Source organism: Stegostoma tigrinum, chromosome 7 (assembly GCF_030684315.1).
Source record: "Stegostoma tigrinum isolate sSteTig4 chromosome 7, sSteTig4.hap1, whole genome shotgun sequence".
Classification (NCBI taxonomy): domain Eukaryota; kingdom Metazoa; phylum Chordata; class Chondrichthyes; order Orectolobiformes; family Stegostomatidae; genus Stegostoma; species Stegostoma tigrinum.
In genome coordinates this window covers 60,453,297-60,470,712 of record NC_081360.1, presented here as the reverse complement: position 1 = coordinate 60,470,712, position 17,416 = coordinate 60,453,297, and the positions used below count along the sequence as shown (strand labels likewise).

The 17,416-nt window shown below is 41.6% G+C and overlaps 1 protein-coding gene across 5 annotated transcripts in view; it reads right to left on the bottom strand.

The window, feature by feature from the left end:
* slc4a10a (solute carrier family 4 member 10a) overlaps positions 1–17,416 on the bottom strand; it is a 265,329-nt gene that overhangs the window by 146,378 nt on the left and 101,535 nt on the right. For 4 of the 5 annotated variants that reach the window (XM_048534170.1, XM_048534165.1, XM_048534166.2 and 1 more), the window contains exons 7-8: positions 5,101–5,151; positions 4,549–4,637 (exon numbers count right to left, since the gene is read on the bottom strand). In XM_048534170.1, coding sequence (XP_048390127.1) covers positions 4,549–4,637; positions 5,101–5,151 — 140 coding nt within the window. The remainder of the gene's footprint in view (positions 1–4,548; positions 4,638–5,100; positions 5,152–17,416) is intronic. The other variant, XM_048534168.1, reaches the window with a different exon arrangement.

The window sequence follows — 17,416 nt, the reverse complement described above, 5'->3', positions numbered from 1 at the left end:
CAGCCTCACATTTTGTTTCCTTTGTCTGTCCAACTGTCTTTTTCTCTCTCTTTGGGCTCTATCCTATCGTTTATTCCCTACCCCACCCACCTCCCTATTTTCTGCATATAAAGTGACGTTTTCCCAGCCACCATCAGTTCTGAGGAAGGGTCACTGGACCTGAAACGCTAACTCTTTTTTTCTCCTCCATAGATGCTGGCAGACCTGCTGAGCTTTTCCAGCAACTTTGTTTTTGTTCCTGATTTACAGCATCTGCAGTTGTTTTGGTTCTTATCATAGAGGAGGTGATGTCACCTACCCTGACTGAACGTGGTCTGTGGGTCAGAAAGTCAAGGATTCAGTTACAGAGGGGGTGGTAGAGAGGAAGGTCTCAGAGTTTGGTTGAAATTATGGTGCTGAAGATGGAGCTAAACTCAATAAATAAGATTCTGACATGGGTGTCTTTGGTATTCAGATGTTCCAGGGTGAGTGTATGGCCAGGGAGATGGTATCTCCCATGGACCTCTTGCAATGGTAGGTGAAATGTCAGGTATCAAGGAATTTGGGAGGCTGGAGTTCATCTGTAAGATTACTAACCTCTTGAAGCACTTTATAATGATGGATGTCACAGCCACAAGGCAGTAGTCATTAAGGCATGTTACCTGACTTTTCTTTGGCACTGGGATAATAGTGGTCTCCTTGAAGGAGGTGGGAACTTCACAATGGAGCAAGGAGAGGTTAAAGATATCTGCAAATACTCCCACCAACTTGTCCATACAGGATCTGAGTGCACAGCCGGGGACTCCATCTGGGGCCAGTGGCCTTTCGTGAGTTCATTCTCAAGAAGGCCGAGCTGACATCTGCCAGAGTGACTGGGCACAGGTGTACCAGAGGGTGTCAGGGCATGTTACATCATTTCATTGATGTTCTGTTCAAAATAAGCATAGGATGCATTGAACATATTGGGGAGGGAAGCATTATTGCCAGCGATTCTACTCAATTTTGTTTTGTAGCCTGTTATATCGTGTAAGCCTTGCCACAATCAACATGTGTTCATGTGGTTGGTCTGGGACTTCAGTTTAGTCTGGTGTTGTCTCTTGGCATCTCTGATGGCTTTTTGAAAATCGTACCTAAATCTCCTGTATAGGTCAGGGTCACCTGACTTGAAGACCTCAGAGCTGTACTTCAGTACAAAGTGGATCTCCTGGTTCATCCATGGTTTCTGATTGGGGAACACTTAGATTAACTTCTTTGGCATGCAGTCCTCTACACCCTTACCAATGAAGTCTGTGACAGTTCTGGCATACTTATTTAGGTTGGCCAGTCAGCTCTCAAATATGAATCAGTCCACCGATTTCAAGCAATCACATTGGTGCTCGTCTGTTACCTCAGACCAGCATTGTACGACTCTCTGTACTGGATTCTCATGCTTCAGTTTCTGCTGGTAAGCTGGGAGAAGGAGCACAGCTTTATATTCTGATTTGCGAAAATGCAGGCAGGGAAAGGTACAGTTGGCATCTTTGACTGTTGCATAGCAATGGTCAAGGGTGTTTAGGCCTCTGTTGGGACAGAAGACATGTTGATGGTATCTTGGTTGCACACTCTTGGGGTTGACCTGGTTGAAGTCACCAGCTGCATAGGCAAGGCTTTGGGGTATTCTGTCTCAAGGCTATTTGTGGTGGTGAGCATTCTGGAAAATTTAGTATCCTCCACTGAGCCCTCCTCCCCTTTAATTCTTCCCATAATTTTCCATGCAACTGAACCTACTGCTCCCCCACTACTTATTTTGTAGCACTATCCCTCCCTAATTATGTGATTCAGCAGAACTCTGGTCCCACAATGGTTCAGGTAGAGCCTGTCCTATCAGAACAGCTCCTTCCCCAGTGTCCAATGAATTCAAACCCATTTCTCCCAAACCAATCTTTGAGCCACACATTTATCTCTTTAATCTTGTTGACTCTGTGCCAACTTGTTTGTAGTTGGGTAGTAGGGATAATCCAGGTAATTATCGATCGGTGAACCTCACGTCAGTGGTAGGGAAGCTGCTGGAGAAGATACTGAGGGACAGGATCTATTCCCATTTGGAAGAAAATGGGCTTATCAGTGATAGACAACATGGTTTTGTGCAGGTAAGGTCGTGTCTTACCAACTTGATAGAATTCTTTGAGGACATGACAAAGTTGATTTTTGAGGGAAAGGCTGTAGGTATCATATACATGGACTTCAGTAAGGCGTTTGTTAAGGTTCCCCATGGCAGGCTGATGGAGAAAGTGAAGTCGCATGGGGTCCAAGGTGTGCTAGCTAGATAGATAAAAAACTGGCGAGGCAACAGGAGACAGAGAGTAGTAGTGGAAGGGGGCTTCTCAAATTGGAGACCTGTGACCAGTGGTGTTCCACAGGGATCTGTGCTGGGACCAGTTGTTTGTGATATACGTAAATGATTTGGAGGAAGGTGTAGGTGGTCTGATCAGCAAGTTTGCTGATGACACTAAGATTGGTGGAGTAGCAGATAGTGAAGGGGACTGTCAGAGATTACAGCAGAATATAGATAGATTGGAGAGTTGGGCAGATAAATGGCAGATGGAGTTTAATCCGGGCAAATGAGAGGTGATGCAATTTGGAAGATCTAATTCAAGAGTGAACTATAGAGTAAATGGAAAAGTCCTGGGGAAAATTGATGTACAGAGAGATCTGGGTGTTCAGGTCCATTGTTCCCTGAAGGTGGCAACGCAGGTCAATAGAGTGGTCAAGAAGGCATATGGCATGCTTTCCTTCATCGGACGGGGTATTGACTACAATAGTTGTTAGGGCATGTTACAGTTGTATAAGACTGGTTCGGCCACATTTAGAGTGCTGTGTACAGTTCTGGTCGCCACATTACCAAAAGGATGTGGATGCTTTGGAGAGGGTGCAGAGGAGGTTCACCAGGATGTTACCTGGTATGGAGGATGCTAGCTATGAAGAGAGGTTGAGTAGATTAGAAATACGTTCATTAGAAAGACGAGATTGAGGGATGGCTTGACTGAGGTCTACAAAATCATGAGGGATATAGACAAGGTGGATAACAAGAAGCTTTTTCCCAGAGTGGGGGACTCAATTACTAGGGGTCATGAGTTCAAAGTGAGAGGAGGAAGGTTTGTGGGTGATATGCATTGAAAGTTCTTTACGCAGAGGGTGGTGGGTGCCTGGAACGCGTTGCCAGTGGAGGTGGTAGACGCAGACACGATGCTGTCTTTTAAGATGTATCTGGACAGGTACATGGATGGGCAGGGAGCAAAGGGATACAGACCCCTAGGAAATAGATTACAGGTTTAGTCAGAGCATTTCAATCGGCACAGGCTTGAAGGGCCAAATGGCCTGTTCCTGTGCTGTAATTTTCTTTGTTCTTTGTTAAAGTAAGTGGTAGAGCAAAGTGTGCAGAAGACACTGAAAGTCTGCAGAGGGATATAGATAGTCTAAGTGAGTGGGCAAAGGTCTGGCAGATGGAGTACAATGTTGATAAGTGTGAGGTCATCCATTTTGGTCGGAATAACAGCAAATTGGACTATGATTTAAATGGTAAAAAATTGCAGCATGCTGCTGTGCAAAGGGACTTGGGTGTCCTTGTGCATGAATTGCTGAAGGTAAGATTGCAGGTGCAGCAGGTAATTAAAAAGGCAAATGGAATTTTGTCTGCCATTGCTCGAGGGATGGAGTTTAAAAACAGGGAGGCAATGCTGCAGCTGTATAGGGTCCTGGTAGGGCCACACCGGGAGTACTGTGTGCAGTTTTAGTCTCCTTACTTGAGAGGAGGAGATATACTAGCCCTGGAGGGGGTGCAGAGGAGATTCACTCAGTTGATTCCAGAGTTGAGAGGGTTGGATTATGAGGAGATACTGAGTGGCCTGGGATTATACTCATTGGAATTCAGTCAAATGAGGGGATCTTATAGAAATGTATAAGATTATGAAGGGAATAGATAAGGCGGACGCAGGGAGGTTGTTTCCACTAGCAGGTGAAACTAGTCCTAGGGAAGTAGATGTAGGACTGAGGTCAGGAGGAACTTCTTCACCCAAAGGGTTGCGAATCTGTGGAACTCCCTGCCCAGTGAAGCGGGTGAAGCTACCTCACTGAATGTTTTTAAAGGCAAGGCTGGATAAATTTTTGAACAGTATAGGAATTAAGGGTTATAGTGAGTGGGCGGGTAAATGGAGCGGAGTCTCAAAAAGATCAGCCATGATCTTATTAAATGGCGGGGCAGGCTCAAGGGGCCAGATGGTCTACTCCTGCTCCTAGTTCTTATGTTCTTCTGTAAAATGCCGAGGAAACCATAAATCCAAGTTGTTTTAGGAAAATTCCCATGTAACAATTATGTGTCATTTTGGACTTTTTTGGCTATTCTGCCCAAAACTTCATTTGTTTAATGAAGGAAACACCCAGAAAATTCACCTCAATATTTCATAAAGTGTGTCTTAATCTTTATAGCTGACGACAAAAGAATGTTATTTGTTTCAATTGAAAACACTTCTTTTTTTGCTTTTGTTTTGGTTTGTTTGAATCTGTTAAAATTCTACAGAAGAAGCAACTCACCTTGCTAAAGTCCACTGTACTGTTCTCTCGGCTGACGTCAGTTTTGCCTTCCAAATTAGCAGGTGCAGACTGTGGTGAGATCATGTGACCTGGTTCAAAGAAAAATGTTCATAGTCCTCCAACATACCAGACTGTTTACGATTGCTTTTTTTTAAACAGTATCAAAAGAAAGTGATCAGAGCTAAATGATACATTGCCAAAGTATAAACTTACGTTGCAGATTTGTATTAGATTAAGCCAATTACTCACTGTAGTTTTCTTTATGATACATAACATGAAATGCATCAAGAAATAATATTATTATCAGACAATCACTACATGGTTTTAATGTTTTGCAGTGAGCAGTTTGTATAAACAAACTCTATCCACAAACAGTGAAAGCCTCAAATAGCTTTTTACAATTATTGTCAAGCGTTTTTGCAACTTATTTCCCATGAGCCTTGAGTGGTACTCAAATAGACTCCCAATGATAGTCAATGTTGTTCATTATGAAAAAGATTGCACTGGAAGACACTTGTACTGCTTAAGTGATGGGAGCAAACAGTGAATCACCTGAAGCTCTTTGAGGAGAGTTTTCAACATGTCTTGAGGTCTTCCCACCAGCTTTCAATGAGTCAAAAAGAAAGGAGTAAGAGAAGCAGAAAGAGTTGAGCCTGTTAGAGATAGGTACAAATGTGGAAACAAGACATAGAAAACAGATGAGGACTAATGAAGATATGAACAAATAATGATAGATGTAAGACAAATTCATACAGAAATGTATAAATGCAATAAAAGTTATGATATTAGAAAATACAAAAGAAAAACAAACCAGAATCATTTGCAGGGAATCTACAAAATGTAACTGTAGAAAATAGGTCTATAAAGATTCTCCTAATGTTTTTTTCTTTCAGGCAAACAAGCTATCAAAATGCGTTTTCGATTGTTGTGTACTCTTCAGAGCTAAAGTCGATTTTTAATATTTTAGTGATCTTTAATACTTTAAGCTAACTACAATAGGCATTTTCAAAAAGTACAAAAATATTGTAGTCAACTAACTGCAAATATTCATGCAAGGAAATTAAGAATTCCATACTTAGGATATCTAAAAAGTAGAAATTATAAAGTTACTCAAAGATTCACATTGCAGATGAATGGTAAATTTGAATTAAATAGTAAGTTTAAAACTCGGCTACTAAGTGTCATAGAGGTTTACAGCACAATAAAAGACCCTTTGACTCAATAAGTCTGCATTGATCAGAAACAACCATCCTAACTATTCCAATCCCGTTTTCCAGCACTTGGCTCATTACCTTGTACGCCTTGGCATTCAGTATGCATCTAAGTACCTTTTGAATGTTGTTGGGAGGGTTTCTGCCTCTACTTTACAGGCAATGAGTTCCAGACTTCCACCACCCTCTGAGTGAAAAGGTTTTCCTCACATCTCCGCTAAACCTTCCATCCCTTGCCGTAAAATTATTGATATACCTTCCATCCTTACCTCAAAATCATTGATCTCTCCACCAAGGGGAGAAGTTTATTCCTGTCTAACCCATCCCTGCACCTCTATTTTATAAATCTAAATCATGCCAGCCTCCTCCCCCTCTCCCAACCTCCCTCAGTCTCCTCTACTCCTGGGAAAATGATCCCAGTCCATCCAATCCCTCATATATTCCTGGGAAAATAACCCCAGACCACCCAATCTCTCATCAAAACTAAAACTCTCCAATGCAGGCAACATTCTGGTAAATCTCCTCTGCCCTTTCTCCAATGCTATCACATCTGTCCCGCAATGTGGGTTCCAGATCTGAACATAATACTCTATCATCAGCCTAACAAATGTTTTAAACAGTTCTAGCACTGCCTCCTGCTCTTAAACTCTATGTCTCTGTTCTAACATTTACAAAATGAAAATCTGGCCCATTGATCTGACTCTTCAAAGATACTGCCAAATCTGCAATGAATTTCCAGAATTTTCTGTTTTAAAACTTTTGCAGTAACCTTTTCTTCCTTATACTTTGCTCAAATTTCAAAGTTTAATCTGAATATGTTGACTTATGATTGAGCGGCATCAGCATTCTCCCTTTCATTTTTGGTCATTCTTAACTCAAATCTAAAGTTTATTAGTTCATTAGTTTTCAAAATGGGAACTAAAATCCCAAGTGGTCTGGAAATCATTGTTTTTCTGTTCAACTAAAAATTGTTTGCTTTGAGTGCAATCTCTGAAAAATTATATTCTGATGTGTACTTTATGACTTACTAATATATGGAGTTGAATCTTACCAGAAATAAGTGAAGTGTCAATTTTATGGCGCCTAATGGAGGGTTTCTTTGCATGGAGACTAGCAAACTTTCTCATGATACTTTCTGAAACTTTCCTCATCACCTATGATACCATGTGAATAATGGTGCCATCATCATATCTTCCCTCTCACTATAAACAGGAGTATTGCCACTGCCAGGGATTGCCAGTGTCATATTTAAAATGCAGTTGTACACCAGATGAAGTACGGTCAGTCCAGAGCTGCGCTGCACGTTACGTGAATTCTTCCTGACATGGCGGGCAGAGGGAAATTGGCTTCCCACTTTGCCAATAGGGATGTCCTGGTGGACAAGGTGGTACAGAGGAGGATGGTCCTGTTCCCTCAGGACTGACAAAGCAAACTTTGTCATCAGTGTTTGTCAGCGTGATCTGAGGTCGGCACATGCATCGCTGTTGTTTCTGTGGTCTGGAGGAATGCTCAGCAATTCAGAAAGAAAGTCTTCTCTACTCCATACAGGTGAGTGTCACCATCTTCTCTATGCTATTTCATACTCACTGTATCTCTGCTATTATACCCACCTGTAACAAAGGCTCATGGTGTACTGCTATCACTACTGTGTGCAACATCTTCCGTCAGACACTCTCATCCACCCCAAACACCCCTCCCCATTGTACTCACGTTGGAAGGCTGCTGGTGTTCTGCCTACTCACTTACTCAGTTCACCTCACTGCCTTTCCACAATCTGCACCAACATTAACAGCTGTTAGTTGGACAATTGGACAAACTGGCAGAAAGCTAGCCACCAGGATACATGAACATCAACTAGCCACAAAACGACATGACCCACTATCACTCGTATCCTTACATACAGATGAGGAAGGACACCACTTTGATTGGGACAACACATCCATCCTAGGACAAGCCAAACAGAGACAAGCACGAGAATTCCTAGAAGCATGGCATTCCAACCGGAACTCCATCAACAAACACATTGATTTGGAGCCAATCTATCATCCCCTGAGAAAAAGAACAGGAAATGACATCACCAACGCAGGAAATGACATCACCAAACCAAGGAAACCTAACCAGATAAATAGAAAGCGGGACATAACACCAGCACTTTGTCGGAAGCTCACTGATGATGTTACCTAGAATGGTGACGAAACGTCTGAAAACTAACCTTCCAGCTCAGCAAGCAAACTCACATCCAGAACCTCAACCTGAGCTACAAATCTTTTCAAAACTCAGTAACAGCTGTGTTATAGTGAAATGTTATAAAGCTGTCACTTTCTTCCCACTCAGCCTCTTTCTTTCTCTCATTCTAAGAGGAAACAAACAGGCAGAGAGCCAAGCCAGGTGGAGGGCACCTGACATTTGAATCTGCACACCGTATGAGAAGAGAATGGTGGCTCTGGCCATTGAAGATCTGTTCCTAGTCTGATGTTTACACAAATTGTTGCCATCTCGTTTCTATCCGGTGTGGATGAATGGGCAACAGTGTACAATGGGGCAAGGCTAATGAATAATGCAATGTTAATATATGTAAATTAGTACTAATAGGACTCTTGTTATTCACTACAGAGGTTCTCATTTCACTGTTCAATGTTTTACTGAAGAACTGGACATTTTACTTTTGATGTCGAGAATCCATGGTTGCCAGTCTCACACTATTTTTGCAAATTCAGCGGCTGGCAAGATTCCACCTAAAGTTTGTTACAGATCTCAAACATGCAACATTTATTTCTTATTTTAACTTGGAAAATATTTACACTGCTAATTATTAGAAACATGAGCTGATAATGAAGTCATAACTTAACAGGTTACTTTAGACTTTGGAGAACAAGGAAACCATAAGTGTATCTCGTTAACCAATATAATGCTTAAGAATAGAGCAAGAAATAACACAATGGAGGAAGAAATATGGTGATTGAGAGTCAAATTATATTTAGAAAGAAAAATAAAGAGTGTATAAGTATTAGCAGAAATAAAAGAGGCAGAAGGAAATGTACTGGGGATGGGCAAAAAGTGTAAGCCTTGCCAAACAAACAAATTATAAAAACTAAAATTTTAAATGCTAAGAAATGTAGGAATAATTTACAATTTGCAGCAATGAGATTTCGAGTTTACAGCTACTCCAGGTATAGGCTGAAGATATTAAGGGCCAGATTTTTTGCCAATCAGAGGCCCTCCCAGTGCAAATACCAGAAGATGCCCAAAATCTTAACCCCTGTTCCCGAACCTAGCATTTCTCATTTTTGTAAAGGCACCCTATGGTTCACAAACATGCGATTTTCAGAGTCCATTCACAATGGATTTTGGAGTGCTTGGTATGTGGAACTCATAAAACAGAGATGAAAGCAGGCAAGGGAAGTTCTGTTTTAGTGCATTTCTTTCAGGTAGCCAGGGCACGGCTTTAGATAGCTAAGAATGTTTGTCCAGTTGGTCTCAGGACTTCTTGAAGATGGAGGTCAGGGTATTTTTTTTCGGTCGGTATGGGTGTTAGTTAGCCTTTGGGGATGAAGGCCAGGTACCCATAAGGAGGACTGACAGGTGCCTTTTAAGATTGTTAACTGTGGAGATGATTGTGTGCCAAAGATGAGTAAACCTCTTGGAACTATCCGACTTGTCAAGAAGTATCGATACCTGTCAAGATCAAGAACTCTTAAAAGCTGTCAAGTGTCAATTTATTAAAGAGTGTCCAGATGTGTCAAAATATGTCAAGACATTTCAATCAGAATCAAAGCAGTCAAGACCTGTCAAGTTATTTCATACAAGGACATTTTTCTCATCAGAGTGAACTTTTTTATTCTTCTGTGCATGAGTGAATACTAATTGAGTTGGGGTAGTAGGTAAAAAGGGGAAACATGCTAGTTACAAGTTGGCACCAAGTTGACATGGAGGTAAGAGGAACAATGGGGTATGGATAGAGGGGCACTGGTTTGCATAGGAGATATGAAGGGCCATCAGGATGGGTTGAGGGCATTAAGTGGAGAGAGGTATTGGGCATGGGGGTATGAGACCTGAGGGCTTGGGGAACATTTTATATTTTATTCTTTCATTTTGATTTTTGAAGGCTGTGGTCGAGCCCAAAAGTAAGCTTTCCACCCATCCAGCCTAGAAAATCTACAGCCTCCTCAGTTCTCAGCAGGTCACCTAGACCAAATCCCAATCTAGCCTGCATGCCCAGACTGAAAATGCGAATGTAGGCCAGCATTTGCAAAGACCTCTGGTGAAGCGTCATCTAGATTCAAAACAGGAGCTTCTTCTCTCTCCATAGATGCTGCCTGATCTGCTGTGATTTCCAGCATTTTTTGTTTTCAGTACAGATTCCAGCTTCTGCATTAATTTGCTCCTCAATTCTTAGTAGCTTGCTACCAAAGAACAAAACTGTCAATAAATTAATTGTAATTCTAAACTCAATTCAGAGAAAGAATGACACTCTTGAATTGAAAATGTGAAAAATGATTTGTTACATGGATTCAGGAAGGAGTTATATACTGGAGCAGGAAGGCAAGTGTCACACTGGATCAGTACAAAGCTGTATACTGGTGCAATAAGGGAGATGTCACAGGTTCAGGAAGGAGGTTTCACACAAGTTCAATCATGGGTCTCATATTAGTTCATTGAGATTCTCTTATACCGGCTCAGTGACACAGTAGATAAAGAGAGCTGGTCCTCTTCTGCATTTAACTACAGATCATTTTCAAAAAGGAAGAGAGGAATTATATGTGCATCTATTTGGGTGAGGTTTTCCAGTGTGCGACAATCCATGCAAGTTACCACTCAGCCCTTTTTTTAAAAACTAAAGAAGAGTGCTCCACATTTTCGACAGGAGATTCTGCTTAGGACTCCCTCGAAAATGCAAAACCACACTTCCATTCTGAGAGTTTTGTCTTAGTGCACAACTGACAAAAGGAAGGCAAACCATGACCCCTTTTCACATTAGTCAGCTTCTATATCTGGGCGTGTCAGGTCAGGATCTTGGAGGTATAATTGTTGGGTAGTGTAGTTGTGATTGTGAATTAATTATAGAGTCTATTTAATAATTACTCAGGAGTTAGACTATGCATTCAATAGTTTACTTTTTCCTGAATAGCTTTTTTTATTAATTTCATTGGAACCATCCAAAATTTCTGATTTTTATGGCGACTTTCAGAGGATTCTAGGCATGGAGGAACTGCCCAAAGGACAATTCAATTTCCTGTGCAATTTCTTTAGAGCCTGCTGTGAATTCTGCAGGATCCCCCAAGCACAACTCTTACCTACACTGGCATAATGACTGTCTGACCCAGGAAAGTCTGAATTATTCACATTGGCATTGTGTCCCTGAAATGGAAGGTGTTCTATTTTCTGGCACCAACATTCCTCTTGCTGAATACATAAAACAATAATGAAACAAAAATGATTCCTTTAATCAAAGTATTGTTTTGCACTGTTCAGCTGAACTGAAATTTCTAAATTCATGCCAATATTTTCAGGGGGTTCCAAAATAGTAAGTACTAAAAGTATTGAAACTCAACTTTTGCATTAGGATGACACTCTGAGGAAGGGTGGGGTGGCACACTGGGGACGTCCTTACCTTTGAGCCACAAGGCCCAGTTTCAATTCCTACATGTGCTGTGCAATAACATCTCTGAAGATGTTGCTTTGAAAGAAAGCACTCACATACAAAGATTTTCCAAATGGGGCTATCACCGGAAATTAAAGAATGGATTCTAATTGTTTGATGCTCGACAGCACAGAAATCTGGCAGAACAAGGGGATCTTGGCAAGTTCAGTAACGCATTTGTCCATTGCTTTTTAACTCAGCAACAGCATTAGTATTTCACTTTGAGTTTTTCTAACTAATTAGAAGGAGTGATGACGACTTGCAAGAGCTTTTTTTTCAGATATTCAGAGGAATCCAGCTAGGATAATAACACCTGGAGAAACTGAAGCAACAGATTCACAACTTGAAAGGCAGAAGCTCAGGCAAGGCAAAATCTCACTTCACTGTCTCACGAGAGCTGATGCCGTGCACTGTAAGTGAAGACCCATAGAAAGATACGCTTCTCTGCCCCAACGGGAGGAAAGAAACTGCTACAGTAGACAGGAAGGTGGGTGAATATTGTTGAGGAGGTAAACAATCGCAATATTTGTCATGTTCGAGGATATAAAGCCAGAAGATATTTAATGATCTAATCAGATCAGGAAAGATTTGTTGTGTGAAAACTACTGATGCTTGTTGTTATGATCGGAGCTGGAGGAGTGCACTGTCTTTCGCTCATTCCACTAATATTCCATGAATCACAACAAAAGTTGATTGTTTTACTTAATTTCTGATATGGCCAATTGTATCCTTTCTCCGCATTGGACCTCAAATAAAAAAAAATCTGCCAAGTTTATTAAAACACGAAACTATTTACCTATTATAAATTAAAACTTTATTCAAAGAAAATGCAAAATCGGTTAATTCAAAGTTTGCAATGTGAAAGCATCAATATTTACCCCTCTAAACTACTCAAACAAACACATACACATGCACGCATGAGGTAAAAGGGCAAAACACAGACTTCTCTCTGCACAGATTCATTTTTGGAAAAAAACAATTTTGAACAATGAGGCTTATTTCTTGAAGGCGGAAAGGATAAGGTTTGAAATAATTTGCTGGTTATTGGTCTGATATTCTGGCACTCGAAGGCAGATGTCGCTGAATACGCACAGTTACTGCTGGGAACCTTTGAAGGCAGTTGTTCAAGAAATGTCAACAAATCCATTAATGGATTTCTAAAATCTTGAAATCTGGGTTTTGGAACTCAAGTAGAGGTTAGAATCACTGCAGTCACACTGCGGACTTCAAGCACATAGCTAGACAGGGAAAGGGTGACCACTAAAAATCTAGGAAGCCCAGGAAGCTAGAATCATAGAATCCCTACAATCTGGAAGCTGGCCATTTGACGCATCAAGTCTACACTAACCCTCCAAAGATCATCCCACTCAGAACCCTACACTATCCCTGTAACTCTGCATTTCCATGGCCAATCCACCTAACTTGCAGGTCTTTGGACTGTGGGAGGAAACTCACACAGAAACAGGAAAAAGGCACAAACCCCACACAGACAGTCACCCAAGGCTGAACTCGAACCCAGCTCACTAGCACTGTGAGGCAGCAGGGCTAACCACTGAAACACTGTAACCACCCACCTTGCTACAGCAGGAATCCTGAGTCTATCTCACTCATGCACAGTCTGTGTCTATTTTTTGTCCTTTATACAACTGTAGACTGAGATCAGTAAGAACAGTTGGAAACTCAGAGATTTACAAAGATAGCTGAATGTTTTTAAAATAATTAGCTTGACACCGATTGTGAACCGTGTTTGTGTAGCTGTGGATACCAACAATGTGTAGGTGAACTGGAGCCAAAGAGTTGTTTACAAGGGAAGCTGATAGGTGTGGACTATTGATGAACTATCAATGACAAAGTTCCTCTGCCTGCAGCAACTGCGCGATTAGTTACTAGGGAGCTGTGAATAAGGCAGAGAGAAGCTAGTTCAGACCAGAAGAGAAACCAGGAGATCTGCAACAGCCAGAACAAAGCTGTTTGCTTTAGTAAGCCACTTTAAACATAAAAAGGAACACCTTATTGTTATTTCAGCAGATGGTAGAAGTTATGAATTTGAAATGCACAAGTCAGAGACTTTTTTGTAAGTGACCTGTGCCTCTTGTGAACCAATGGAAGCAATTGGAAAAAAGGTCGAGGAAAAAGCTTTGATCAGCAAAATCCAACCCAACAGACATTGTGAACAAACATGACAGATACATTTTTGTCACATCTTGAGTCTACCCTAGACGGCTTTCCATGTGAATGTTTGTCTCTGTGTGTCTATCTGCAAGGCAGGGGTTTTCTAGATTTTTAATAAGTAAAGTTCATTAATTTCATTTAATTGCTTACCTGTTGCTGGAAAAAATTTAGAAGTCACAAGACACCGGTTATAGTCCAACAAGTTTATTTGAAATCACAAGCTTTCGGAGCTGCTCCTTCATCAGGTGAAGGAGCCCGTGTTTTCAAATAAACCTGTTGAACTATAACCCGCTGTCGTGTGACCTCTGGCCTCATGCACCCCAGTCTAACACCAACACATCCACATCATAGGACAAAATTGCTTGTACTGAATTGATTCTTGTTAAGTACAAAAACCTGATCCATGATTGCTACTAACCTGGATCTGAAAATGAGGTAGTTTGGGAATTTCATTTTTTTTTGTGATGACTCTGGGGATAGTGGACTTGACTTCCAGCATGCTACCACAATGAGTTATGACACTCACCAACTGGATTTCCACGTTGGATACTGCTGAAGGTAGTGGGCTCATCAGAGGAATAGAGAACTGTCAAGCTTGTGGCAGAATCACACAAAGTGGCTCAGGTACTCGGGCGGGGCAGAAGAAGAGTTGAAGCGCAATGGTGGTAGGTGATTTGATAAATACAGAACAGACAGATATTTCTGTAACTGTAAACATGACTCCAGGATACTGTGTCGCCTCCTTTCTGCTCAGGTCAGCTGCAGAACATTTTTTTGCAGGAAGCGTGGAGAGAAAGATGTTATGGACCACGTTGACACCAACAACACAGGCATAAAGAGGGATGTGGACATGAAAACAGAATTTAGGGAGCTAGGCATGAGACTGAAAAGCAGGATATTTAGGGTGGTAATCTCAAAATTACTCCCAGTACCACATGCTGGCAAGTACTGAAATAGGAAAAATAAGAAAACAAATGAGTACTGAAAAAATGGTGTGGGAGAGACAGCTTGAGATCTTTGGGACATTGGCATCAATTTTCAGGCAGGTGGGACCTGTACAAGGAAGAGGGATTACACCTTCACACGGGCCAATACATCAATCATCATTCAGAGATTTGCTTTTGCTGTTGGGAAGATTTTAAGCTAGCTTGTAAGGGAAATGGGAACCTGAAAAGGAGTGCAGATAGAATAAAAACAAAGCAGGTTATAGGATGTAGAAAAACTGCAAATGAAAATGGGCAGCAACAGAAACAAATTCCAGAATCAATCAGTGTCAAATTACAGAATATTGTTTAAAAGGCTGAACTTAAGGCATTCTACTTGAATACACACAATATTCACAACAGGTGAATTGATGGTGCTAGTAAATGGGCATGCTGTATGCCAGTACAGAGATATGCCTACAGCTTGACCAAGTCAGAGAAGTGAATATTAAAGGATTTGACATATCGGAGGGATGAGCAAGAAGGAAAAGAAGGTGGGATAGTGCTGAGAATAAGGGACAAGACCAGTGTATTAGTGACAAATGATTCTGGATCGGATTTCGACTCTAAGCAGAGTAAGTGTCAGTAAGGACCAGCAAACATTGATAGAAGTGGTCATTCAGTTTTCTCTCTTAAAAACTGAATTCAGCCTTTTTATTTAGTATAGTCTTTGATTAATCTTGCCCATATGTTCATGGCCCCTGGTACAAAGAAGATTCCCCATCTTTGTCCTACACTGTTGAAAGTGATGGCTACAGAGATGGCTACAGCGGTTAGCACTGCTGTCTCACAGTGCCAGTGAACTGGGTTCATTTCCATTGGTGACTTTTCTAAATTTTATTCAGTCTGTAATAGAGGCTAAATGGTGGAAGATTGTAAATCTAATGCCCCTGTAAAAGGTGGTAGAGAGAAAATGGAAGACCTATGAGCCTGATGTCAGTATGAAAAATGCTGAAATCTATTATAAAGAATGTCATTACTGGATAGTTGGAAAATAATTGTCTGATTGTGTAGAAGCAATACAGATTTATGAAAGGGAAATCATGTTTGACAAACCTGGCATTTTTTTCAATGATGTCACTAGTACAGTTGATAGAGGGGAAGTTTAGATGGTTCAGATTTAGATTTTACTGTCATGTATAGGAATACAGGAGTACGGTGAAAAGTGTACAAAGTCACCATGTTCTGGCCATCGTAGAACACAAAAGGCAGAATTAAAAGTAGAACCAGAAATAAACAAAAAACACAGCCAAAAGAAAAGGAAACATCCAGATCACGCCCCCGCCTCTGCCCTGAGTTCTTGCCATCAGAGAAATAATGCCACAAAGTCCATCCCTCAGTCTGCGAACACTCAGATGCCCAGAGCTCCCACACACCACCACAGCTGGAATGCCACTGCCTCCGTCATCAGGTAACCAGGCCCAACAATAGCTTAAAGCCACACTGCCAATGCCAGAACCATGTCACGATTCATCGGCACCATCTTACCTCCAACAATGCTGTTGGGGCCGTAAGTCTGCTGAAGCTGCTAAGTGCTGAACTGGTCTCAAACTGGGCAACATGCCGAAGAAGCCAAAGCCTTCTTCTGAATTACATTGCTACTGGTGACACCTCCTGGGCCCAATATTTTAGCAAAGGAATCCTCTGCTGCTGACCTCCCGGGAAGGATGCAGTGTGGCTGAAGTTTCAGGAGGTTTTTGATAAAGCTCCACATGGATTGGTAAACCAGGATAAAGCATGTGGGATTGGAGCTCACATACCTGCATGGATTCAGTATAGGTTAGTGGGCAGAAAGCAGACAGCAAGAATAAATGGGTCATTTCAGGTAGGCAGGCTGTAACCAGCGGGGTGATGGAAGAATCAGTGATTCGTCCCCAGGTGCAGGAACCAGTGTGATATTTCCAAATTCACAGATGATTCAAAACTTGGTGGGACTGTGAGTTGTGATAAGGAGGCACAGAGACATTAACAGCTTTCAGCCAGGCTGAGTGAGTGAGGAAGAGCATGGTAGAGAGAATGTAAAGTGGGTGAGTGTTAAGGTTATCTACTTTAGTAGTAGGAACAAATGCACCCACTATTTCTTAAATATTGATTCTTTGGAAAGTATTGAGGTGCAAAAGAGGTCCAGGTGTCCTTGTCACTGGAAGCTAACATCCAGGTGCAGCTAGCAATTCAGAAAGCAAATGGTACATTAACTTTTATTGCAAGAAAATATGAGTAGAGGAGCAAACATGTCTTCCTTCAATTTTTTTAGAACACTGGTTAGACTGCACAGGTTAAAGCCAGCCCTCAGAGAACTCACAACAGCAGCAAATATGGGTCCAGCAGTGAGAGATGGCGCCACAGCATGGAGACCTTGATGATGGCGGGTCCAGTGCAGGACTTGAGGTGATGGCGGCAGCACCAGTTTTCAAGATGGCAGCAACAACAGTGCATTCTCTGCCATTGGCAGAGAAGGTGGCACCTGCAGTTGGTGTTGGTCTGCTGCAGCGATGCAGTAGGCCCAAATCTGTACTCCCTGGCAGATAAAAGGGAGTGGTGGTTATATCGGTAGTGGTGTGGTACGTCTGGTGTGCTGCTCCTGGCAGTGGAGCAGTGGCAATGGCGGTAACCCCAGAGTGGGACTCCTGGAATGGACTGTGATGCGGAAATGTTGGTGGGCACAGAGACCGTGTGGAGAGCACTGCCCACTGATGTCGAGCAGAGCACGAGAAGGGAGAAAGTACTCTATTTTCAGTTATATCTTCATATCTTCTGTAACTCAAAGTGGCACCGGAGCATGGCAACTTATTACCCTTTTCAATGTATTTATTTGTTAAATACAAGTGACAATAAATCATTCAATTTAATTTAATCTGAAG